Source organism: Zosterops lateralis, assembly GCF_965231275.1.
Source record: "Zosterops lateralis genome assembly, chromosome: 4".
Taxonomy (NCBI): domain Eukaryota; kingdom Metazoa; phylum Chordata; class Aves; order Passeriformes; family Zosteropidae; genus Zosterops; species Zosterops lateralis.
In genome coordinates, this window is record NC_139765.1 from 47,272,081 (window position 1) to 47,299,173 (window position 27,093).

Here is a 27,093-nt window from a genome sequence, read left to right on the forward strand (position 1 = left end):
AATATATAGCAGCAACTTACAAGTCCCTAAGGGAATCATGTCAATTGGCATTTTAAAAATTAATTCAGTGACCTACAATAATATGAGTTTCTTATGCATAGTATTTGTCAGTAGGCAGTGTGGGAAGTTCTGAATTCATTTAGAGAGCCAAAGCTTTATAAAGGCAAACAAAAATATTCTTGAACTGCTTCTTCTAACTTGCTAAGTGTCTTCTGGTGAATGTTTGTAATATAGGAACAAGGGAAAACTGCATATATGAAAGGGATATGCATGCAGTGTGGTTAATATTTAAAACAGAAAAGAAAAAGGAATAAAAACTTTTGGCAGTATATGCGCAGCCAGCTATGTTATTGACCTGGTGAGACACTCAGAGCTTGTGAAAATTTTGCAAATCTGAAAACTCTAGCATGGTAGGTCTTATATGAGCTTGCACAGATCATTTTTAGTTACTACAAAGAAAATTTGCAACCATAAGCAGGACTTTGGGGCACAAGGCCCCATCTACAAAGGCTTAATATCTAATTATATCAGCACTCCCTCTTCTGATCGTACAAGTTAGTGAAATGTCAGAGCAGAAGTGCACTGAATGTTTTGTGTAAATAAACCCCGCACAGAGTAGCATATCATTTTCCACAGTTTGCTGTAGTAAGTACAAGTTGTCTTTAGAAACACCTGTTTTCAACTTATTCCCATTGTTTCATGAAGCATGTTATACTGGGTAAATGAGTTTGGTTTATCAATAACAGAGAGTTAAACTGGGATGGAGTTATCAAAATTAGGGCTCAGGTATCCCTGTACATGAAAACAGAGCATGTTCTAAGCAAGAATGAGATACCCATACTACTATAATACACTCAAATAATAGAATATTCAATATATGATACATTTATAAAGAAAACAAAATATTATAGTCACATGAAGACAGAAGCAGAGTAGTTATTACTCAAAACTTAAGGAAAAGGTTTCAACTTTTAACTTCAAAATCCTGCTTATGAAGCTGCTCTCAAACATTTAAATGACACAGACAAGAACTGTTGGAGTTGAGACGGCCATGCACTCAGAGTGCTTCAACAAAAACTTCAGAGGGCTTCAAGTATCAGCAGTATGTTATCTAGAAGTCTTTCATACCTTTTCTATGTAGCAATTTTATAGGCAGCTCCCCACAGCTCTGGCTCTCTCTCCTTCTTCTCTTTCTTCTGCAGTTCCAGCTCGCTGCTCTCTGTCCTAGCACAGCCACCTAACCCTGTCTGTCCCTTGTCGTACAGTGGCCTACCTAATCTGTCCCTCATATGACTTTCTGTCCTTTCCTCCTCACAGCACAGCCAGCAGACTCCAACTGACTCTTTACCAACTAACTCACTCTTTTATCACACCCATAGCTCTGTGTGTGCAAAGCTGTTCCCATTCTTTGGTAACTAACACAGCTCTAATATATGGGAGGCAGGATTGCCTTTAGCACTATCTCTATCTTCCCACAAGAACCAATGTGTTTTGTTATGAAAGCATAATAGTTCACATCTGAACTATCTATTTAAAATGAGGTACCTATAGAAGGAAACTGCAAGAAGTGATTATTATTCCATGAAAGAATAATCCAGTATATATTGTCAAATTTCCTATTTTTTCATGGAATTTGAGACAGCAAACAGTTCAGAAAGTGCTTTGCATGCAATTAATTGCCATCTGTCCTTCAAAGATAGTTTCCATTTCCAAATAGTACTAAAAATATTTGAAATAGAGAATAGGAATTATTTTCAATTTCTACAGAGCATTTATTAAATCTTTATCCTTATCACTAGATAAATATTACATTTTCTTCCTCAAGCAGGTAACTACAAAACTTCCCCACTCAAATATTATTCTTCATGTTTTTTCCAGTCTACAATAAATTTTTAAAACTAGAAGCCTTTGCACAACATATCTCTGCATAACACCAATAATCATTTAGTCAAATATATAACATCTGATATCTGAAAATTAACATTCTCAGTAACATGAAAATATTTTAATACATAATCAAATACAGCACAATGGCCACTATTACAGAACAAAGAATTTAAAGAGAAATCTAATAACATAGTAAGGCAAAAATAATACAAACAGATTAATTTCCTACAAAGGATTTGTTTGTGGGGAGTTTGGTGGTTTGTTTTGATTTGGTTTGCTTTTGGTTTTCATTTTTTGGGGAGGTTTTAAATATGTTATTTACTTAATGGTCAGGTTCTGTTTGTAGAGTTTGTTACACTCATGGAGAGTTGCATTCCATCAGCCACAGTCACAGTTCCAGCAGAGTTACTGTCATGTTCTCTGTAGTGACATCAGTGTAAGCATCTCCAGAAATAAGTACTAAAATTTCTTGTGCAAATGGACAAGAAAATTAGGATCTCCCTACACAGCAGACTCTGAAATATAGGGCTTGTTCAATAATACTTGCTCTTTTAATACTTTTTTGTTCTCCTCAGTGCTACATAATACAAAACTGGAACTCACACTACACTTCATCACTGGAGATACTCAAAATGCTTGTATAAATGCCTTCACAACCTGATCTAACATTAGCTCCACTTTAGGCATGTGTTCAGACTCCAAAGTTGTAAGTCTATAAATTCACATTTAGGAACTAAACTACTTTATGATTATCAGAGAAATTAGGAAGATGGACACCTAAGACTGAGAGAGAGGGAATAACAGCAGAAGAGGAACTAAAGGCCACCAACAAGCTGAAACTAGTCTTACACTGATGGATGGTAAGAAGAAAGTCAAGTAAGAATCTGGCATATGTAGGAGAAAAGCTGGAATCGACATTAAGTAAAAAATAAATTTCACTAATAACTACATTTTTATTTTTGCTTAACTTGCACCTACTGATGAAAACTAGTTTAGAGAGCAAGACTGAAAGTGCAAGTTCCGAACTGAAATTGCAGTAATATTGAAATAAAAATTTCACTTTTAAAAGATTGTAAATGAAACTCAAAAAAAGCGAAAGAATTCCTTGAAGGATTTTTTATTAATTTTAAACTAATGAGTCAGACCTATAATTAAGGCAGTTGGCAGATTTCAGTATAGCAGATAGATACTAGCCCAGTTCAGTTATCCAAAGCTGCAAGGTGGAGGACAAGACACAAGTAACTAACAAAACATATGACTTCACACTTGGAAAAGAGTGGTATGTAATACAGAAAGCTGCCGAAATCTCTCAGGACAAAATTAAAATGCCCACAAGAAAAGGAATGGGGGAAAAACAAACAAACAAAAAGCCAGATATACTTACTTTGGGGGCAGAATAAAATAAAAATTAAAGAATACAAAGTAAAAGCTTAGGAAAATTCTCACAAAATAAATACTGCTAGAAATAGTACAAGATGAGCATATGGGATGTAGGGCCATGCACAGTATTTGCTAAACAACATACAACTGCAGGCAATGCAGCCAAGACTGGCCAACTCAGAGTAAATGAAAAAAGTCACATCTAGCAAGCAGATGGATGTACAGTGCATTCAAAATGCAGCAGACATAGCACTGCAAGCCTGCTTAGAGGTCACACTTATAAGATCCAACCTGGAAAGTTCCTCTTCAAAACAAGAAATCTTTGTGAATTCATAATTGAATTTAGACAATCTTGGATAAATGTCATTTCTGGAAAATGCTTTAAAATTCTTAGACTCAATGCTTGATATAGAAGACAACTAAAGAGCTTAGAGTAAACAAGTAATTTTAAGCCTTAGATGACTCCAAACTGGCAAAACCAGAAGTAGACAAGCTTTTTCTTTTATTTTATAACTGTCATGATCAACAGTAGGAATGCAGTCTTACAGAAATGTGAAAGTTTTAAATATTATTTTAAAAAACCCAGAAAAATATAGAAGTAGAAAACTGTATTGAAATATCAAGAGTCTAGTGATACTTTTATTCAACTCTTTAACCCTTTATTTCTAAAATATATTTTCTCAAAAATAGTATTATATCCTCCACTACTTCCAGCTCAGGAAAAGAAGGGTAAATTTGAATAAATTTTATCAATATAAGTTGAATGTTGTGAGAAGAGCTTCAGAAAAATTCTGTCTTTCTTTCCAGAAGAGTAATGTTGTAAGTATTTTAATGAATCTATGGAATGCAAGTATGAGTAGAAACTGCAACCTCTTCTTCCCCCGGCCATCCCATTGAACCTGGGCTGGGCTGTCCCATGCAAATTCCTGGTCTGGAAAATACAAGAGCTGAGGAAGGCCTGAGCAATGAGTCACAACTGCTGCACACACACAACCCCTCCTTGCACATCAGGCTCTCAGGTTAGCACCAGGAGCTGTCAGGGTACAAGGACCAAGGCATTAGAAAGGATGCAGTAGAGACCAGAGGAAGGTTCTTCCTCCTGAACTTCAAGGGACAGAGACAAAACTATTTATCTGCCCATCGAAATGAAACACTGGTTAGGAAAAAGGGAGAACTGGAATAATTTTAAAAGGTATAAAGAAGGAAATTCTTTCTCAGAAAGCCCAAATTATGGAACATGCTTTCTAGCATTTGCTAGAAAAACAATGGGCATTTATCTTTAACCAAGCAGCCAAAACACTGTAATAAGGCCACTGCATCTTTTGCTTCAGATTTAATGTGTGATTTCAGCCATATGTGTGTACAACAAATTAATTAAATAAAGACCTCACCTGGAAAATAAAAACTAGATGCATGAGGTTTTTCTTCTAGACAGCAACACAACTTCAACACAAAATCAAACTCCAATTGGGAAACAATATTTAAAGAAAAACTTTTCCTTTATCCTCAGGAAGGATACAGATTACTTCCTGTCAACTGAGAAAGTTTATAGTAAAGGGAGAACGTGGGCAGAAATCCTCCAGGATAAATGTCTCTCTGATGAGAAATAATCCAGGTTCATTCAACTTTACACAGCACATTCTTCACTGCAAAAACAAGGCAAAGAAAGAAGAGAGAAAGAAAGAGAGAAAAAGAGTACACGGGGAAAGAGAGGGGAAAGGGTTTTTTAAATTCTGAAGCTGGATTCAATTCCAAATATAAATTAAGTTGAAATAACACAACTTAGTTTTCCTTATTCTGCCAACAGAGGTAATTTCTTTCCTTCTTTACTTGTTATATCAGTATCATGCAAACAGCAGCTGATTTTCACAGGATGGAAGTGAAATTAAGCAGACTTACTTGGCAGCTTAATTGCTGATCAGAAAAAGACAGCTTCAGTTAATAAAAGATTTTTCTCTGCAGATCAGTGAATCAGCCTCGTTCTAAATTTCACAGACACGTGCTGATACACAGCTGATAAGCAATCACTCGTTAATTTTCTTTTTTTTCTGTAAAGCAGTTTTTGTTATGGTACGTATGAGCAGATTAGACTCCTAATTCATGCAATATTCACCTTGGTATTTAATATGTTAGTATGGTGTACTATCAGAATAAAGATGTAGCCACAGTAGCCAAAGATTTGTTGGCAGAAATGTTTTTGTCAACCAAAATTCAAATGCTAAAAAAATTAGAGATATTGCTTTACATTTAGAAGGTATCTTTACAGATCTATATGCAAATTTATAATTATAAAAATGTTTTCAAATCTACAAGCAATATTTAGAATATATATTTGCTTCATATAGAGACACTAGTTTACACTTTTTATATTTTAAACTGATATGAGTCTTATTTAGCAGGAAATCAATTACTGCCCTTAATTCCATCTGAGTATGACTGGTCTGCCCAGAAAGCAATAGATCAACTATAAATTTATGGTTCAATATGGATATCAGCCCACAGCTAAAAATTTGCAGCTCTATATAACCAAGCACATTAAGCAGTCCTCCGGGGTAACGTATAAGCAGAAGTAACTCACATAATTCAGCACACACTACGGGAAGAAGTCTTTCAACCACGTCTGTTCACCTTTTTCAGTCCAATCCATTTTGAAAAGAAGCTGTGCATATTGTCAACATAATGAATGAAATCTCAAGACTCCTCATAAATTTCAAATGTCCTAAGGGTTCTTTTCTTCATTGTCATGTGAAATCTGAGTACTTATTCTGAATATGCTTAAAAAAAGCTGGGTGGGTGGGGGCTGGGGTTATGTTTAAATTAAGTATTTTTGATGAATGTGCCCTTTTATTGTCTACATCAACATTCTGTAAAATGCATGGAAGTAAAAACATTCAGCAATATTATAGCTTTGGCTTTGTGTATTAGCTTTGTTTTACTGTATAATCCTCTCAAACTTCAGTGGTTTTCTTTGCAGTAGCAGTTCTTCCCATACACCTTCCATTATGCCTTAGAGATTCTACTATTTATTTTAGTATGAAGAACATTATAAAAAGAAAGTATTTATAAAATGTACCATGAAATTACTTAAGGAAAGAGGTTTTACATAATTCTAAGAAAATAATGTCAGAATTCTAGGAATAAAGAAAGAACATTACTTCATAGTAAATACAGGATAAGAATTGTGCATGTCTTCCGTCAAATGCAGTAACACCAAATGTATTTTATTATTTGTAAAGCAAATGTCCCCTAGAATAATCCTTTCAAAGAAGAAAGCTTTGCTTGGTTATTTTTACAACTGAACTAGAAAGCAATGAAGTGAGTACATCAGTGCTGGCCAGTTCGGTATATTTAGCAAAACAAAATCTTTGTTCTTCTTGTTCAGCAGCCTAAAATGTTGTTGTGACACTCTCTTTTCGGTAAAAAGAAAATATTTGAAAGGCTGAGAATTCCTACAGTTAAACCATTACCTGTAAAAAATAAATCCACTGTGCAATAAAAAATACAAAACTAGATTTACTTAACTTTAAAAACTACCATTTTCTTCAATACGAATTTTCTTCTTGGTATTCTCCCAGAATCATAACTGCTTCCACTAAATGCAACAGACATCAGAAATGTGTAACACCAAGATTTTTAAACAACAAATAAAAGCATTAGATTATGAATCTATGAGAAATACAAAAAAAAAAGCACAGGTGTAGAGTTCTTTATGCTTTTTGTTGTCATTTAGGAAAAATATTTTGTGAAGATTTCATAGTAGACTTTAATGTTTCATAGCAGAACTTGAAATTATCATGAAAAAAACCTACATCTAGCCAATACATGTGTCTACAGGCATATTTCTCACTATAACATAGCAGTGACGTTTAATTATTAAATTACGTGAACCTTTCCCCTGCTTTCTTATGTTGCATCAATTTCACAGTCCAAGTGAATTTCCCATGAAAAACATGGCAGAAGTAAAGTAACTAAAAGTTAAATAAACATATGTCATTTTAAGAGTGTCATCACTAAAGAATCATGGATATAAAGAAAAATTATGGCATTCATTTTCCATTTCCAGAAATACTTCTTCATATGCATCTTGATATCACTAAGATAAAAATTGGATACTAGCTTGGAGCTAATATTATTAACAATGGAAGACACAATGTTAATGTCAGGACTCAATACCTGGTCTATGGATATGTTCCTACAATACATAAGGTACTAAAATTGAGATAGTCTTTGAGTATTTCTCATTTTTTTACAATACTGATGCAAAGGAAGGTGAAATACAAGCAAGAAATACACAGTTTTCACATAAATGACAACTCCTTATTTTTGAGAAAAGTCAATCTGAAGAGATTCTTCAATTCTAAACAATGCTCTGAAGGCTGTGTTCAGACTCTCATCCAACCCATCCTGAATTTTGCAGAAAGAGCTACTGAGAGTTGCAATACTGGCACAATTTTCAGCTAAATCTGAAATTCAAATTTGAAATTAGTAATCAGATGCATGGATTTGTGATATTCCCTGGATGAAGAACAAATGAAGAACAAAAAATAGATGATAATTTTTGCAGTTTATTGCCACGGGAAATTGTAGAGAAAGTAACATTTAGCAGTTTATGGATCAACTGTCCCTGAATTTGTTTTAAAAGATGCTGCACGGATTCAGGTACTATTTAATGGAAAGAAAGATATCCAATGCCTCTCAATGCTGAGGAACTACACAGGGAAGGGCACATAAGTAGGGAAACAAACTGAAAATACGCACTTTGTTTTTGCCACTTTTGAAAAGAGATGCTGAAGTAAATGTTTTCTTTGTCTGACAGTTACAGTAAGTAGCCTTATATTTACAGAATCATAGGATATTCTGAGTTGGAAGGGACCCACAGGGATGATCAAGTCTGACCCTTAAGTGAGCGCTCCGTAGAGGGATCAAACCCACAACTTTGGTGTTATCAGCATCATACTTTATCCAGCTGAGCCAATCTCAGTGGTCTTGCAGCTCTGCCACATCCCAATTTTCAATTGTCTGTATAACTTTGGCAACTGTCATGCCAAAATCTTCATTTATAAATACGTGGTTTAAAAGATCTCCCAGCTATCCTTCTACCAGAGCACCCAACAAGGGATTTCATACCAAGATTTAATCTGGCTTGCAAAATGTTGAGGCTAGGCTTTCCTGTATTTGTTGCTAGTTGAAAATACTGCTCCTTTTAAACCTTCTATGCTGAAGAAGAATCTTATTATTTTGTTTTAAAAGTGTTATTTGTTGTAGTTTGTTTAAGTTTCATTGTTAATGGACTGTTCTGTATCCCCGTTTCCCTGAATTAATGGTTTTGTCCCAAAAGTTGTTTCCACTTCCCGAGCTGTCAGTAGCACCCAACTCCTTTTTCCTGAATGTTCTAGGTCAATCCTTCCCTTGGGCCACTCCTGTCTAAATCCATCATGGGGATTCCCCTAATCCTCGACACCCCATTGGCCCAAGCGACCTGTTCTCCTCCCACTGTTTTCCCATTGGTTCCTGAAGTATGAAACTCCTCCTTGTTCTCTTCCCACATCCTCTCCCTATTGGTTAGAATTTGGTACCCACCCCTGGGACCTCCCCCGTTTATAAACTGCTGGAGACTGTATTCTGAGTCTTTTCTGTCACTGACTGTCCAGAAGAATAAACCCTTCTGGATCACACACAGAAGACCTCCCTCTCATTCCTTGTCCCCAGCCTGCACCCATCTAAAGACCTCCATGCCACAGAGCAAGAAGCTCTAAGCCACGTCTCCCGTCACGCGCTCGGGAGACGTGTCCTGCTCCCGGGGCTGTGCCGTGGTGGCTGAGCTACCTAAAAGACTCCGGCACAGCATCAGTTATTAATTTTGACTTATTTTTATAATCTCAGTCTATTGTGAAATAAAACAGCCTTTTTGCTACATGATGAATGTTAGTTCTTGATAATGTTGCTTTTTCAAGTAAAATCTCTGTCAGGAATTTTTAAGACGCATACAACACAATGCCCCTAAAACCATTTACTGTATTTAACAGACTACAAGCCCTCCTGTAACACAAACATCTCCATAAATTTATACCAGTAATTTAATGATTTTTTTAAACTTTCTTGCATTGATTTGCATTCAATTTATAACTCCTTACATTCACTTCACAGGACTATACTGTATTTTCCAAAAGCTTACCATATTTAAGTGTCCAAAAAGATTCATCTTAAAAATCCCAGGAATTATTATTGCCTGTCATTTTTCGTAAAGTTTAAAAAGTAGGCAATAGTAATATTATAATGCTTAGTAGCTTTACAACCAGGTTGATTATTAATGGGGACAGGAAGCCTGAGAAAGACACAGGAACAAACCAGGAAAGAAGAAATTAAAAGTCATTATCTGCTCTGACAGAAAAGATAACTGATTATCCTTATAGCCTCAATTACTTCTGATACTGTTCCATACACCATGCTAAATTTAGGTATAAATAAGGGAACTAAGGGTCAGGAGTTCCCAATGTAGTCAGTAGTATCAATGGAGTTTAGACTTTTTTTGTCCTATTTCTCACGTGTTAATCTGAGTTAGAGCTGAATTGCTCTGTCATACACACTCAGTGTTAATGCAGTAAATTAGCTTAAGATGAATTTTAAGGTTGGACAGTACAAAATACTGCCCACTGTTTAAAAGTGCAAGAGTCTATTTAAGTAATTAGTTAAACATGTCTGTATTTAAATGAAAATATTGCTTTTAATTCTTCACTTTTGTGAGAGCTTCAGCATTCTCTTTCAAACTCTCATCATAAAATACTGCCTGAAAATCCTCTTAGATCAATGCAGTGAGAATCTAATTAAATCAAGTTACTGAACTGTGTCCATAAACAGTGGTTTTAATTCTGTCAACTTAGTATCACTAATGCCATCCATAAATTCTGTCACATTTACACAGAAACCATGAAAAAGTCACAGTTTCACTACATAATAAGTTATGCTCTCTTGTGTGACTTTAATGGGCTCTGTTAGGATAACAGCAGCCAGCCAATTTAAAGTGTTCAGGCTTCATTTTGTCAGCATCTGTGATCCAAGGGGTCATTCATGAAATTATGACCTTATTTCTTCTGTGTGGTTTAACAGACAGAGAGGAAGGAAGGGGGAAAAAAGAAAATCATATTGTAAACATGTATGGAAGCTCCCCAATATTATTTAGTTATTTGCACGTATAGCTCATTAACAGATGCTTCATCTCAACAGGATGAAAATTTCACTGTAAAACTGAAGACCCTTATTGGTCAGCTATCAGAGTTTCCCAGAAGGAGTGTCCAAATAGGTACAGTGAAAAGTAGGAAATGTCACCCTGAAATTTAAGGTATAACATGGAAAATACCTTTTTCTGAGCAGTAGTAAATTGCACATAAATAACCCTTAAAAGTGTACGGTGAAACATACTCAAATAATTTCATTACTATTTGATCACCTAGTTTAGAAACAAAAGTGGAAAATTTATACAGAAATATGTTTTTATTCTAATTAAATTATATGTCATTTATTTGGCCCATTATTTAACATAAAATGTCTAAGGATAATTGATAAAAACTCATTTCTGTAAGTGCTCATTTTTCTCCACTGACTAGAGAGAAATTCTGGTGAGTAGGCTTGATTTATGATATTTAACTATTAAAACAATAGAGATAATTGGAGTAAGTTTAATGCAAAAACCTCCCTTGAGGCGACAAAGAAATCTATGTAGAGTTTCTTGAATAATGATGCTTTTGTCTAAAATCAGCATCCCTAGGCATGGCAGGATATAAATAAGAATAAAATAATAAGTTAGAGGCTTCATCCTTAAGCCTTCATTAGAGACTTCTGAAATACAAACAAGACATAAGATGCTATGAAAGAAGGAAACAGGCTTGATCACTGGCCAAACTTTAACAGATGAACTAGTCTGTTGTAATCTGTTTAAGGAATTCTGCAGTGATAAAGCAAAACAAACAAAAAAAAAAAAAAAAAAAAAAAGCAAAATAAAGATGTCACAATCTTCTCTCTAGACCTGCTACTGAATAGAGACAGTCCACTGAATTGTTGCAGCTAGGATCAACAAAAAAAAACCCCAGTGTCAATCATATAATTTTTCCTTTATCATAGATCTGTTCTCAGCTTCCTTGTTTGCTCTCTGATGTCTCTGAATGTGTTTATTACGACTGGTTGAAAGAGGCATGATTGACATCCCAAAATGTACACACTCAAATGAAGTATGGGATGCAAAGCAATTCATTTCTCAGAGGATTACTATTCCAGCAAGAGGACCTTCAGCTGCTGCATAAACACCCCATGCAAACTGATGAACATGGGTTTTGTTTTCAAATACAATTGTGTCACTCTAGAATCTAAAACATTTATATGACTATAAACACATCCATAAACTAATATATTGAAAGCATGTAAATACAATATTATATATTTTGTTTTTTAATAAGGTCTAAAATACATCCATTTAAAATTTTCCCTTTTGCTCTTTTTTAAGTCTTCTGATTTTCTGAACTGTTTTAAAATATATATTGGATTTGGATCCTATGGAGAAAAAGCTGACAATATATTCTGGACTTGTAAGAGCAAAACGGGGATTACAGTCTCTCTTCTCACAGGCATTATGAACCTCATTCGCTCTAAGGAATTACAACAAGGATTCCAAATCCTTTCAGATTCTGGGCTCTCAGCAGCACCAACCATTGTTTTAGTTACAGTCACTGGAGGAAAGGAAAAATTACTGATTTTCATAAAGAACATACGCATTTAAGAACTTTTGCAGGGTGTGTGAGTAATATGCTGCGGTCATTCTGCTACTGCATGCCAACAGTTTCAAAATCTGACCTTTGTCTGTCCAGAAATAATATTTCCCAAATCAATCATGTAATCTGAAATTTTTCTACAAGTATTACATACATGTAATAATAATTATTAAATTATTATGCAAGGCTCTTATTTGCCAGTTTGTCTATCAGAGATACTTTAAAAAAACCTATCTCACCAATTCATATTTGTTGATATTTTTGCTATTACAGTTCTCCAATTCTGAGTGTGGTTTATTTTCTTCTTAAGTCAAAGATCATTTTGAATATCAGCTATTCATACAAGTCTATGTTAGTTCACCTTTTGTACTTGGATTGAATTTCCATAGCAATCTCCAAAATCAGTTTATTCTTAGAAAACACATGGGAGACCAATCAGGAATACATGAATACAGCAATCATAACCCTGTTGTGTTCAAAAGGGTTCTTCATGAGATAACATTAAATATTGTACAATTCATGTAGATGAAGCTCATGATAAAAGCAGTATTGATATGTTTTATTTGTTCACTTTATCAGCTGCAAGTAGGAGACAAATAAAAAACCAGTAAAATAATAAAACCTTTACTCAGCCCATTCCAGTATCAGTCATATTACTATTAATATATCATAAAGCAGGAGTATAACTGGTAGATTAGATACACCAAGATTGATTACTTCTAGCCTGAAGTAATGCTCTGTGCTAATAAGAGCAAATGCTCTCTTCATGTTCTCTGTATAGCAGGAGCTGACACGTTTGCCAGCCCTGCTGGTACCACCTAGAGAATGTACTTGTTCTGCCATGTCATACCTCATGAGCTCCAGTAAATTGTATATACAGCTGCACACAGGAATTGAAACAAGCCACACAGAAGAACTAAATGTAGTTGCTAGCAGAAATTTCTAGAATAGCCCAGGAGGGCTTTTACAAATCAGGACATGAAGAGCCCCTTCAAATCTAAATTTCCCTTGGTGGTTAACTGCTGCTGCATTAGCAAATCTTGTGAACTGGAAAACCTTGCTGAGCTGTCTCTCATATACACCGTTGTAATGTGAAACATAACTGTCTTTGCAAACTTTAAGTATTTTCAAATGTATCAATTCAATCACACATGTATTAGAGAGTTATATTATGCTTTACCTGTTCACTAACCACAGGTAATAGCTGATTAAAACACACATAAAGAATGTGCACAATGTTCTTTTAAGTACACAACACTTTTAAGTGTTATAAAGGAGAAAAATGTAACTTATAATTAGCTGAAAAAATGGATACAGACTTTAGAAGAGTGGGAGAAAACAGCTGCAAAGCTGCAGACTTACAGACTTACTCTAAATACTTACATAACCCCCAACCCACTTTGGGCATTCACAAGCTCTGTAGTCTTTTCAACATCACAAATGGCCACAGGATTACAAAAGAGAACTGACAAAAAAGAATAAAATTGGAAGGCCAGCTACTGAAAACTCTCTTAAAGATAATCACTGAGATAATTTCTCAAAAAAGATAGGCAAAGAGAGAAATAAAGAGGAGAAAATATTCTATATGAACATGCTTACCTGTTCCAATTATAAAAACTAAGAAGTATCTAAAAAAGTTTTAGATATTAAGATGCATTTTCTTTCTGCTAAATTTGAGTTCAGACATTTTAAGGCCCTTGTTTTGCTAAGTCAGTTTTAACTGAATGTTACTTAACACATACTCATATCAAATTTCTCCCAGTAAGGAATCACTCCAATATTGCACTTTCCCATCACTGTCAGTTTTAAAACCTGTCTCTAGATATCATCTGATAACATAAGGGTCTTAGAAGGTTACAAGAGGCCCATGAAAGATTGTTCTTAAAATTTCCTGGCATTACAAGGTATTTAAAAGATGTCAAAATAAATGTATGTCAACTATAGCAACATTCTCCTTCAGTTATCAATGGTGTGCACACTGTTACTATGAAATAGTAGCAGTATTGACCTGGAACAATTAATATTCTTCACAAGTTTTACAACATCACCACTCACAGTGAGGAAAATGTAGTTAACAACAAGGTCTATGAAAGATATTTCTATTTTAATCAGAAATGTGACACCATCTCATCATAAGTAAGCTGCATGGAACAATGAATTTAAATCTCTAATTCTGCCTCATGGATTCAGGTAACATATATCAATTAGAGATACAGAAAATAATTTGTAATGAGGTTTTCCCTGGTAATGTTAAATAGGTAAGCCTTTGAACTCAAGTAAAGTGCAAACTAAAACAGATTTTCTGTGGAAAAAAATACTATTGTCAGCGTCCTATAGGACTGAGTAACACACTGTGCATGATCATGCATTTAAAAATCTTCCAGCAGTATTTCTTTACTAAGGTCAAACTCAGCACCCATTTAAAAATAGCCTTTTCTGAGGGTGAAGGGGATCTTATGCAGACGCAAACATCACAGCAGGCCTTCTGGGTGTACAGGATGCTATTATCCTTTGCTTGCTGACAACATACTTTCCTTTATATGGCAAGACCACACTTCTGTCATTACAGTTGCCCTAGTTCTGGAAACATCAAAGTTATTGTTCTGAGAATGCCACTAATTTATCCCTTAAAGCAAACATACAAAACAACACATAACACAAAAAATATGGTCACTAGCTATTTCTTTTTTGCCTTAAGATATACACTATTAATTACTGAAACCCTAAATGGCATTGTGCTATGGATGATGAGTTTATGAGAACAATAATTTTAAGTTCTTACTCCTACCTTTTCCCTTCCCTAGTCCCAAATTTAGCTAATATACTGATTTTTTACATTTCACAAAGGTAGCAATAAAAAAGATACCTACAATAGCAGAAAAAATCAGAGCTGAGGGACGAGAGAATAGGCTGGCTAGAGTGTTCTGCTCCGTATTGGCAGAAGACATGGGTCAAGTTCAAATCAATTTAAGTTCTATTTATGAAATAAATGAAAAAGATTTTTGTCGACTCTTCCTACATAAAATCATTAAATTACAGACATGACATGAAAATTTGTAGGTAACCCCTTTCTTCGCTTGCACTGTTCTATCACATTAATTTTTTCACCTCCATTTTAGGTGTCTTTTATACTTTATTCCTGACACATTTTTCTCTGATTTTCAGTCCTTTATGAATGAATCCAGTCAGACTTCATTGCAAATCTAACGAGTGAGCAGACAAATGCTTGGATTCTTGTGTATTTTAGCAGGCTCCACTTCTCACTTGGGAACCACTGTCCTCATATATTGGCAAAGCATTTCCCTTTGCTGTAGTATGTTAAACATGTCCCAGTCTTCAGACATCTGCCTGCGGACTGCCACCCACCCCACTGATTGTTGCACCGTACACATCTGCCTGAACCTACTCATTGTTTCCTTCAGAGAATTTACAATCCATTTACAAAACCCAAATCCAATCTTAACATTCTCTGTATGCTCAGCTATTAACCAAACATGTTTTCAATGCATGTAACTTATAACTCTCCTTTAGAAGCAGTTATAAGACAAATATCACAACCACATATACAGAACAAGAAGTTTTTAGAAACTCCACTTCCTTCCATGCTATAAAATAAATTAAAAACATCATAATGCTTATTGTAAACATTAATTAGTAATGTTAACCTTGATAGTGTACAGCTATTATGCCTCACATCTTAAAGTTTTATTGCTGAAATTTCATTTGAAGTAAACACAATAATTCAGGTTGGGAAGTACGTCTGGAAGTTATCTACTTCAGCTCATGGCCAAAACAGATACAATTGGAAAGGCAGGTGAGGATGCTTGGGTTTTCCAGTTTCAATTAAGGCTGGAGGTTTCATAGCCTCTCTGGCTAATGACTTCGCAATTCTAATTCTACCTTTTTCTTTTTCCCCATGTGTATAGTCAGAATGTCTCTTGCTGCGATCGTGGCCTGTAGTGGTGTGTGACTGAGTTTTCTGAAGCTTTGTATGCTTTTTGTTATGTTTTATATTTGTTTGGAGATGCCTGGTACCCCTTCCGCTTACCCTCTGATGATCTCCTCCCTGAGGGACACTGTCAATCACCTTGTTAAATCTAGAAGATTCAAAGCTAAAAGCACTAGGATTCGGTCTGGGTGAGGGGGAAACACCTTTTTCTTTTGTTCTGTTAAGTTCCCCTGTTCTGGGTCACACCCTCCCTTGCTTGCTATCAGTTCTGGGTTCCCCATTCTGAAAGACCGCCCATCCAGGTAAAAAGGGGGACCCAAAGCCAGGAGCCCGTTTTTTGCCACGAGGTCCAGCCAGAACACCAATAAAGCCTGGTAACTCAAGCAAGAGGCCACTCTCTTTATTCCACGCCTGCTGGCACACTCCTGCCAGAAATTCCGGGCCTGCCAAGAACTCCATCATATCACCACAGGGCACAGCTAGCTGGTGGGCAGCCCTGGAGCTGTGATAGTGGCCTATCACTATGATTCGAGACAGCTCAAATAATACGTAAAACCCCGGGTTCTTTGGACAACAATATAGCAAAAGGTTTATTGAAAGACAGACACTTTTATACAGTGTTTTGGTACAATGAATATGATTGGTCATTTGGAACAACACCTCTCAACTGTTTCTTACAAGTAAACAACAAGTTAGAAAAACACCAAGTGTCAGGACAAAGGATATCTACAAGGATTGTTTTGGGTTCCTCCTTATGATTTCCCAAGCCAGAGTGACAGAGTTATGTGCTTGGCTTTCCCATAGGCACAAGCTAGTGCCTGGAGCCTAAAAATCTATTGTCTGACCACTGTCAGTTCCCACAGTGGCCCCTGTCTCATCCTTCTGCTGAGATCTCTGAGGACTTTTCTCTGTAGCTAATAATCAGATAGACAGTTGACAATAACAATGAAGTCTCAAATACAAATATGTATGCATATTTTTAAAGCTAAATGTTGTTCAGTTGCACTTTTCAGGAACAGCTGATTGCACATAAAAAACTAATGCTACTTTCATCAATATAATTTCCCTAGAAAATACAGTGATTATAAGGTTAATTATAATTTTAAACCTGATAATTTGCCATTCCCTTGCTTTTGCCTTTGCTAACATGTTGAAAAAAAAGAAAACAAGACCAAGACTGCTTATTACATGCAAAAATATTCATGTCCACAATATACTCAGCACAGGTCAAGACTCATGGTTTATCTTCCAACTTCACCAATTAGATTAGAAATAAATATTTTTCATGTGTAAGCAAAATTCACTTTGTCAGCATATGTGTACTTAATTGAAAGATTCCTAGAAGAAACATCCTGTAGTTAATATTTATAGTTGCTCATAATACAACTGACTAAACTGGCTTAGGGGAAATTATTACTGAAAGATAAAAGTCAACTGAGGCAATATTTAATCTATATTTTTTCCAAAAACACAATGTTTGAAATATCCTGTAAAATAAAATATCACCTCAGTATTTCCCAAACTGTTCACAAAATGAAAGCAGGCTAACTGCCAAAAAAAAAAAAAGGATAAAATGTATTTAGGTATCTTTTTGCATACAAAGAACCAATTTCATTTGGTTAATTGCTTACATCCAGAACTTAAAATATAAATAATCAGGCTTCATCTCATAAGAAAAATTACTGTGTTCTAGAATTCAAGAACTGCTGAATCATACTGTAACATCCTACATATATTTCTCTGTTAGAGCTTTCATACTGCTGCAGGTAGCAGAACTTAGCATTGGAATATGAAAGGCTTGATGCCAAGAAACTGGATCTCTTTAAAAGAAAATGGGTTTATATGGAAAAGAAAGAGTAAGCTGATTTCCAGTTATTTTTCAAAAAAACAAACAAAAAAATTTCATTACTCCCTCTCCTCAACTTCTTCATAATAGGTGATACAGCATCTTTAGGTCCAAAATGTGTACTATTCACAATTCAAGTAAAGCAATATGAAAGGTAAACATTTAAAACGGTGAGTTTATCTTAAACTGAATCTAGTATTTCATGAACTCAGCACTCAGCATTTCATAAGTGCAGTAGAACCTATCATTAAGTACTTTGATTTGTTATCGTCTCTAGGAATCATAGTCTAAACATTGGCTTCACTTTTAAGGGAAGGAAATTACTTTCAACAAATATCACTTTAACAATCCCCTAAAGTGTGAAGGTATCTGATCAGCAGATTAAAGAGAGTATGTATTCAGAGCATATATTTAAAAATTATGGTCCATCTATATTTATCATAATCAAAAACACACTTGATCTAAAGTGCAAGAATAACCACATAAATACTCTTTTTGGGTTTTTTTTTTAATCCTCTATTATCACAGATTTTCAGTCTGAAATTATGTAAGAAGGAGGTGTCTAATCTGAATACCCTACAAATAATAAGCACTGGAATTTCACATTAGTTGCTGAAACAATCATATTGTCTGCCACTTCCAGCAATAAGATTGTGTAGCTTATTTCACTGACTTGTAAAATCTTTCCAAGTTCCAAGTACCTACAAGCAATGCCAGTCATAAATAACCAGTAATTACTTCTCAGCAGTTGGAAATGTACTGAGAAAAAAAGGTATCAAATATTTTCTTATAAGAGTTGGCTAAGGTTCAAGGAAAAAACATTTAGGAAACATACACTGTTACCTTTACTGTACATACATGGCAGCAGATACTACTACAGCAAAGCACATTCCTAGCATCTAAATTATAACTTTTTCCAAAGGTAAAAGTGTGATTTTTCTAAACCAAGGCAGGTTTCACGCTCCTTTTGCTCAGTATGACCTTCACACAGCAGTCAGCCATCCTACTGTAAGGCAGAGTTACAGGATCAGAGACAGATTTCCAGTCAACCAAATCACCACTGCAACTTCTGCAACATCCCAAGCAGCTGTCCACTTAGACCCAGGACCTCCAACATACTGTGACTGCTCATCATCTAGAAGAGTATAAAAATTATTCTATGATGTTCCATCTTTTTTTAATTTCTGTTGAAAAGGTAAAAATTATGTCACTTGGTAAAATAGGTTTTTTCTCTTCTTCATTTGCCTGATCACTAAAAGGTCAAGTAAAAATAAACTGAATTAATAAATCAGTTAATATTGAGATTGAAAATTACTGTTAACAGTCCTCCAACAGCAGCACATAGATTCTCCTTATGTACCAACTAGTTGCTAACACTACATCGTCCTGCAATTTGAAGATCACAACATAACCAGTTTTTTCTCACATCTTTCTCACTTTCCAAAGAAACAGACATACATATATTTTTGTGTAACTTCAACTTAACTTGTTTTTATTATTTACATCCTAATCTAGTTGAGTTGCAACACTACTATAACTCAGTTATTCCAGTGTAAATACAGATAAGTCAATATACTTATCAGCATATACAGTACCAATCAGTAGCATCAAAATTAAAGCTGTTCGACACAGGATAATCTACAGATCTGTATTTTTACGACTTTTGCCCAGGGTGGGCAAGACTGTAATCTCCCTCCACTTTCACTACAATGGATCTTAAAGAAATTTTATGTGACTTACCTCCAAAGTAAATTCAACCAAATGCCAAAGACTGTGCATCTGACTTAAAGTATTTTTGTCAAGTCTCTCAATGCTGCATTTTAAATGAAACACAAAGACTACAATACATACAGGAAAACCAAAAACAAACAAACCAACCAAACCCCAAACCTAGAACAACTGGGTAATCAATGAAGTGGATTTAGTAAACTTCCAATGTAGTATTCTAATAAATACTCTAATAAATGTTCAGCAAGCAACAATTTGTTTCTTAATTCATCAACAAGGAACTTAATTCAATTGCATGGCCAATAAAATAAAAATCAACCATAATATGAAGTTCACTACAACACTACAGTAGGCTTCCCAATCAATCAACACCTCTTCCACAAACAGCAAAGGCCATTTGACTTCCCTATCATTACCTTTTTAAAAATAAATATAGCTATTTTTAAATCTCCAACTTGAATTTATCCACTAAAAAATCTGTAAGCTATAACATTCATTTATGTGACTTTTTGGCCTAAAGAGTCTAGCCAGACTCCTTCCAGAAGTAATTCCTGAAATCAAATTTTGTCAACTTCCTAGTCATATCCATACTTTAAATGTAACAACCATAACTTTAACTGCAACAACATTTTTTCCTCCACAACTGCTCAGTTTTCACAGTAATGCAGTAACTGCCTATTAAACTCCTCCTGAGCACTTCATATTAAAACCAAGGATCATGTACACTATCTGGAAAGCTTCCTTAGAAAAAGGATTTTACTTTATAAATAGAAGATGCAAGGCTTTCTTCCACCAACAGTATTAACACACTTTATATATAGCATGATACCCACACTAAGAATAGATTGTAACACAGATAATAAAGGTAGAACCATATATTTGATTTTTATGAAGAAAAGACATGAGAGGTTTGGGGTTTTTTTTCTCCCAGCTAAAAGAACAAAATAGGAAAAGATTTTCCGAGGTCACTGAGGCACAGAAGCTAAAGTGATTATTTAGCTTCTGTGTCAGCACAACCTCCTTTGCAGTGTCCTACCTGCCAAAAGACAGATGACTTGGTACAAAGACCTAAGTACAGACAAATATAGAACAGAAATTGGAAGACTTAAGAAGGCCAAGCAGAGGTATTCATAAAAGCTTGTCCAGTATTTTAGTTAGAAAGAAGCTTTCTTATTTGTAATGCAAGAACCATTACATATCCATTCATGTTGTATCTATCAGAATTTAGTAGAAAATCTTTACAATAATTACAAGTAATTCAAATTCAAGGCAGTTCCTTCAGTAAGTATCTTCTTACTGATATTTATTTTACTAAACTAGTCTCAATAATGAAATTCCAATTAGTGATCTTCTATGAATAGCATATATTCAGTTTGCACCATTCGAGATCTTTTTTGTTTTCACCAACTAAACAAGGCTACATTCCTTCAAAAATTGCATTATTCAGATTTGTGTGTATGGGCTGAAACTTGTTGAACCATCACATAAAACCATCATTGCAATTATCTTTTCCAGTTCTTCTTTCTGGACAGATGCCAGTGAGGGACACAGCTGCAGAAACAACCTCAAATACAGAACTTTGAGTCTTCCTTCAGAATGATGATCTGCACTGGAATTTTTAAAGACTAAGCTCACATAACTGTTTAGCAGTTTACCCAAAATAAAGGAGTTTACCAAAAGGTCTGAGTATAATCTTGCAGTCAGAGGAAGCAGTGACAGAAACCACTTAATATCCCTCATAAGGATAATAAGGATAGGAGACAAGAAGTAGGATTTGGGCGTTTTTTTAATGTCAAGGAATTTTCTATGTAAAAAAGTCAGGTTTGTATTTAAAGCAATTATGCTCCTATATGAGAATTCAAAAGAAGCTGACAAAATATATAACATTTCTTTCCTTATTTTTATAGCTGACCTTTAAAAACATGTTTTTAAACACACCACCCATTTCGGTATTATAGTTCATACTTTTTAAAGCATGTTACCATTCAGAATGTACAGAACAAACAGCTTGGTTCTCTTTTTTATTTCCTCAGATTAATTTAGCATTGCTATTTTTATTTGAGACATAAGAACACCTTCTAAATTAGCAATGGAGGGACACCTGGCAACCTATCCAGCAAGTAGGTTCCTGCTCTCAGTCAAACATTGGAGAAGGTATTCTCTCTATTACAGACATAGCACAACCTTTAAATTAACCTTTAATTTTTTACCTCAAGGATAAAATTAGTGTCTGTGACTGCAACCTTAACTTTTCATCATTTGAAAATATAAACATCATTTTTTTTTCTACATTAAGACATGAATTTTGGAATAAAAAGACAATATGATTGTACAATCAAGACAGGAAGTTTTCCATAAAGGCAACCAAAATAAATTCTAGATCTAGAAATCACTCTTTGGCAACATCTTTTTATAACAATGCCTGCATTTGTACACTGTAAAAAACAAATTACATACAGGTAAAGTTGGCAAAAATATCCCTTAATCTGCAGTAGAAGAGCACTAGCTCTATAAATACTGGGATGTGCAGCTGCATAATGTATTCCCAGGACACTGCATGAGCTGTACAACCCCCACTGTGATGCATACGGCTCCAGCTACAACGCTGCTGGCACTTCAACTTTACAGGGTAAAACCAGCTGAGAGAACACTACGTATCTTATAACTCTGCAATATCTGATAAAGTTCTACACAACTGTAGAACTAAGCTCTTACAAAATAGATGCCTGTTTCAACACAAAAGTTATTGAAAAATCAAGGTCTGCCCGGCAAAAACATGCATTTACCTTTGAAAGACAACCTCATGTGCTAGAATACTATTTTTTCCTCTATGAAAACAAAAAAAATGCATTTCCAAAACTAAAAATATAACACACTTTTTTCTTTTTCTTAGTCCATTTAAGAGATGGAAAGATAGTATTCTAGAACACAGAATAACAGAAAATATATCATTTATTTTAAAATTATTCCTGTTTTGGTTTTCAATGTATTAAGTCTCAGTAATATAGCAGTACCTAAATTAAGCACTCGAGCAAGTGATCAAGTTAAGAATGATAATATTTTGCTTAGTTCTGAATCAGCTTAAAATAGTGAGTTCAGAAGTTACAGCATGTAACACTGAGCTCTCCTAATTCTGGTATCAACAAAAATGAGTTCAAGCTAAAGGGAAGAAAATATTCTAAAGGCTGAGGTAAGATATAACTATTTGTAAAACACTAAACTGCAATTAAAGAAATTATTCTTTGCTACTGACCTATTATCTCCATTGGTTGCACCTGACTCTAATTTAATATTTCTAAAGACTAATGACATTGTAAATATTTTGCCTAAAACAAGTTAAAGGCACATGTGTGCATACAGTGCCTAATTTGACAGCTGTGGTTAGGATGAGACAACAGATACAGGGATCGACATGACTGAGACACATGCAGTCTTCATTCAGTACCTTTACTGGGTATAAACACCACCAAGTACTTGAGTACTTGAGTGTTTGTTTGCCATCAAAGTCATAAAATTATAATATATATGCTTATCTAGAACTAGGTTGAACAACAGAGGAAAAACTTTTTGGATATGCAAGCAGTGTCAGAATCATGACCACAGGCTCACTGATTCTCTTTTGGGGCATCCAGGACCACCAAAACTAAAACCTCTTTGCTTTCTTCATAGCATCAGAGATTCCATGTCATTCTGGATGGCTGCTGTTTCTACCACAATTACTAAAGGGATTGTTGACATCCCAACTAGCAAATTCCATTGTAAGTAGAGGGTCAACAGGCAAAACTTGGAACAAAGGGATGAGTTTGAATGGACCTGGTCATGCTGCCATGAAGGAATATTTTACTTCAGCTCTTGTTCTGCAAAAGACCACCTTTCCACTATTAACCTCTAAATTATCTTCTGCTACAACTTGGCAAAGGGGAGACACTGGACAAATGTAAAGCAGCCAACAAGAATACAGAACAAAAGTTTACATATCCATTTGCCTATCTCAGTCACACCAACATTTACTCAACTGAATTTCTTAGAGGAGCAGCAAAAAAGCACCTGATGGGAGATCAGCCTTTCCCATTCATGCCTTACCTAAATCAGACTCTGAGGAGTACTCTGCAAGTAAATGCTTTATCTAAATCAGATTTTGCAAGTAAAATTCATGCATATGTGTGAATTATAGAAATCACAGGTAAACAATCAAAATGAAAAGGATAGAAGTATTAACCTTTTAGCACAATGAAAGCATTGTATAGCAAATTTTAAGTCTCCAAAACTGAAAAGTACAAAATCACATCCAGATACTATATCCTGCAAGACTTTACCACACAATGAAAAAGTTAACAATACAATCAGGAAGCCAGCCAAAACTGCTTCTAACAAACCTGTATATCATGAAGTATTTAAAAGTTGATACTGATAAATGTAAACACTGAAGGATATTTTATATTAAAACTATCCAATAGATTATTTTTACACTGTTCAACTCCCTTTAAAGGGCTCTTGGAATACTCTGATCAGATTATACAGTGGACTTCCCAAAGACTAAGAAAAACTTCTGTACAGTGCATGAATACATCTTCTTCTATATGGGTGTACATAAATTCCACTCAGATTATGGAAAAGTTTCCAAACACACAAAAATCCCCACAGCATCTAAAATACTAGTTATCCTGCTCAAACATACAGCAAAGTGAAAATAACCAATGCAGATGGCTCAGACAGAATCACAAACGTTCAAGGAGTATAATAAGAATGAAACTATTAATTTTGTTTTCTGATCAGACATGTTCATTTTCTGTTCAGTCTATTAATTACTAATCAGTTATACTGACTTTTTTAAACAATCACCAGAGCATGACTTCGGCAGAGGGATGCACACACAGGCAGAATCACATTTTACAGCAATCATTAAGTGACCTGAAATTGGAGTCCTTTTGCAATATTATCTGTAACAAACATGAATAAATTCATATTTGTAGCTAGACTATTTACAGAAAATGTTACATGACAGAAAGTAAGACAGATCACAGTGCAAATTTTAAGTGTCTAACAAAAGAAGAATATATGAGAGAGTTGTCTTTAAGAGCTAATAGTGAAAATTGTCTTACAAATTACCACTACAGTGAAGAGGTAGGCAAAAAAGATTGGATAATTAGAAAAGATATATGATAAAAAATGCAGGCAGATAATATGGCTTCCAAAGACATTTCTGTTACAATCTACATATTGTGCATTTCACTTACAAAACTAAAACCTTAAGCTTAATTTTCCCAGCATGTAATATGAGTATGTATTATATCCCTACATCAGTTAGGAGCACTTTGACATTCTAGTTCTATTTTATAGTAAGGCTGAAATGGAGTTTCTGCCCTCTGTTTGTCTTGAGTATTTTCAACAGCGAAACACTGCCACCTTTTGGCTTGATACATTGACCTCCCAATTTTAAATGTAAAATAATGTATTTTGCTCCAGCTGTCCTTTATGGAGGTGGTTGGATTCTTGTGATCTTACCTAAAATTTTATTCAGTAGACATACTTCCTCAGGAAGAAAAACATACAGTATTATTCAATAAGGAATATTTTTCTCATAAGAAGATAGGCAAGCAACTTAAAACTATACTCCTTTAAGCCACATAACGTTTTATCTATTTCTGTCTCACAGCTCTTTGTTCTTGGCAGTTTTGGTACACATACACACTGTATCACATGATATCTTGCATTGCATTCCTTTCAAGTAAAAACTTGGTAATGCATTCTTTGAATATCTGAGCTTTGAAAACAGACAACAGAAATAACAATAATGCATTATTAAAAATGTTATGTTCCTTGCTCATGTATATACCTACATTATTGTAGATGAAACATCAATGGTTCAATATCTACACAAGCATGTATTGAAATGTATGCAAAATTACTTACACCAGTGACACAATGTCCCCACGTTGTACATCATAATTTCTAATGCTCCAGTGGTTCAACAGTACTACATCAGATGCTTGTCTTCCCCCAGGATTCAAAGAAGGCTGAGAGGAGAGGAGAAAAATAGGTCTACATTTAGATCTAAATTTCCTTTATCAATCTTCCACCTAACTGTCTTTCCATCCACAGGCGAAACCCATTAAAATTGGTAAAAACATACCACTTACTGTAAGAGACCAAGAATCTGTTGTATTACAGGAAACACATTTGAAAAACATTTCTTTATTAAATGACATGTTAAATAACATTAATTTATAACAAACTCTAGTTTACATCTTTCAATGCACTACTGCATGCAAATCAGATTGCATAGGATACATACTTAGGGCAGGCCGGATGAAAAGAAGGGATTGTTGTTACTGCTTATCATTTAATACTAAAATCAAAGAAGAACCAAGTACACTAATACCCAGGAAAAAAAGCAAACAAGCAAACAAGCTTTTTGCAGGCATCTTACTATTTATAAAAGCATAACACACTAAAAATGAAATATGTACTTGTAGTGATAATTATCTCAGCATCCTTTGCAAAGGGGAAAAATAAACCTAATACTTACAGCACACACTGACATTGGCAATAAATGTGGGACTTCCATAACAGGATACAAAAAGGCATGCATCAAAATAGCCAAGTAATTAATGCATAATTAGGAGGTACATGAAATGCCCCAAAATTATTTTGTGTGATATGATACAAAACCAGGGTACCTGATCAATGCTGGCTCTGAGTTCACTCTTGGGAAAGGGCAGAGGATGGAAGAAGCCCATCACAGTACTGTGTTTATGTTTGCAAGGCTTACTTTAAAATGGAGACTACTTTTACTAGCAGAAATTATTTAAGAGTATTCCAGACTGAAATTTTCTAATAGTTTATTTCTCAGAAAGCTTTTTCAGAGTCTCCAAATACAATTACAGTATCTCCCAAGATACATCTCTTGGACAAGAGATAACTGCTAATGTAGATTCTACATTAACTGATATATGCAACAAAGCATATAGTATTGAAACTACGCTACCCATCCTTTGTAGGATAACTGCTTTGTATGATAATATTAGCTAATTTTTTGTTGTCATTTTTGTTGCTGTTGTTGTAGAAGAGGCATTTACAGTATAACTGGAACCATCACAGAAACCACTGAACTTCCACTGCTGATATTCCCCCCCTCAAACTGATGGTACCCTCGATGAGTAAACCAACAGGGGGACTGAAATTAACTCTTCTCAACCGTAGTAATTACACTGTGTCAAATTTCATTCTATTGTTATTCAGTAAATTTTGCTCTCAAAATGATTAATCAATATTCATTTTTAACTTCAAAAGCAATTTAGAAGTGCTGATTTCTCTTTACTACAGCTTCTTCATTCATCATTGTTAAACAGATTGGTTGACAAAGACATAGTTCAAGTGGGATTTGTGAATAATCACTTTTTCTAGGTGCAAGAGGAAGTCATGTGGTAGGGTCCTCAGTAGGTGTAATTCACGTGAACAGTAAGTCATACGATAGGATATGATAGGTCAAAAGAATAAACATGGTAGGGAGAGGGATATGACATCATATGTTTAGTTAG

General features: G+C 34.8%; 1 protein-coding gene across 3 annotated transcripts in view; it reads right to left on the bottom strand.

Annotated features, from left to right (window-relative positions):
* The window catches only part of IMMP2L (inner mitochondrial membrane peptidase subunit 2), a 432,115-nt gene that overhangs the window by 391,086 nt on the left and 13,936 nt on the right, over positions 1-27,093 (bottom strand). For all 3 annotated transcript variants that reach the window (XM_083859972.1, XM_083859973.1, XM_083859974.1), the window contains exon 3: positions 25,466-25,569. In XM_083859972.1, coding sequence (XP_083716098.1) covers positions 25,466-25,569 — 104 coding nt within the window. The remainder of the gene's footprint in view (positions 1-25,465; positions 25,570-27,093) is intronic.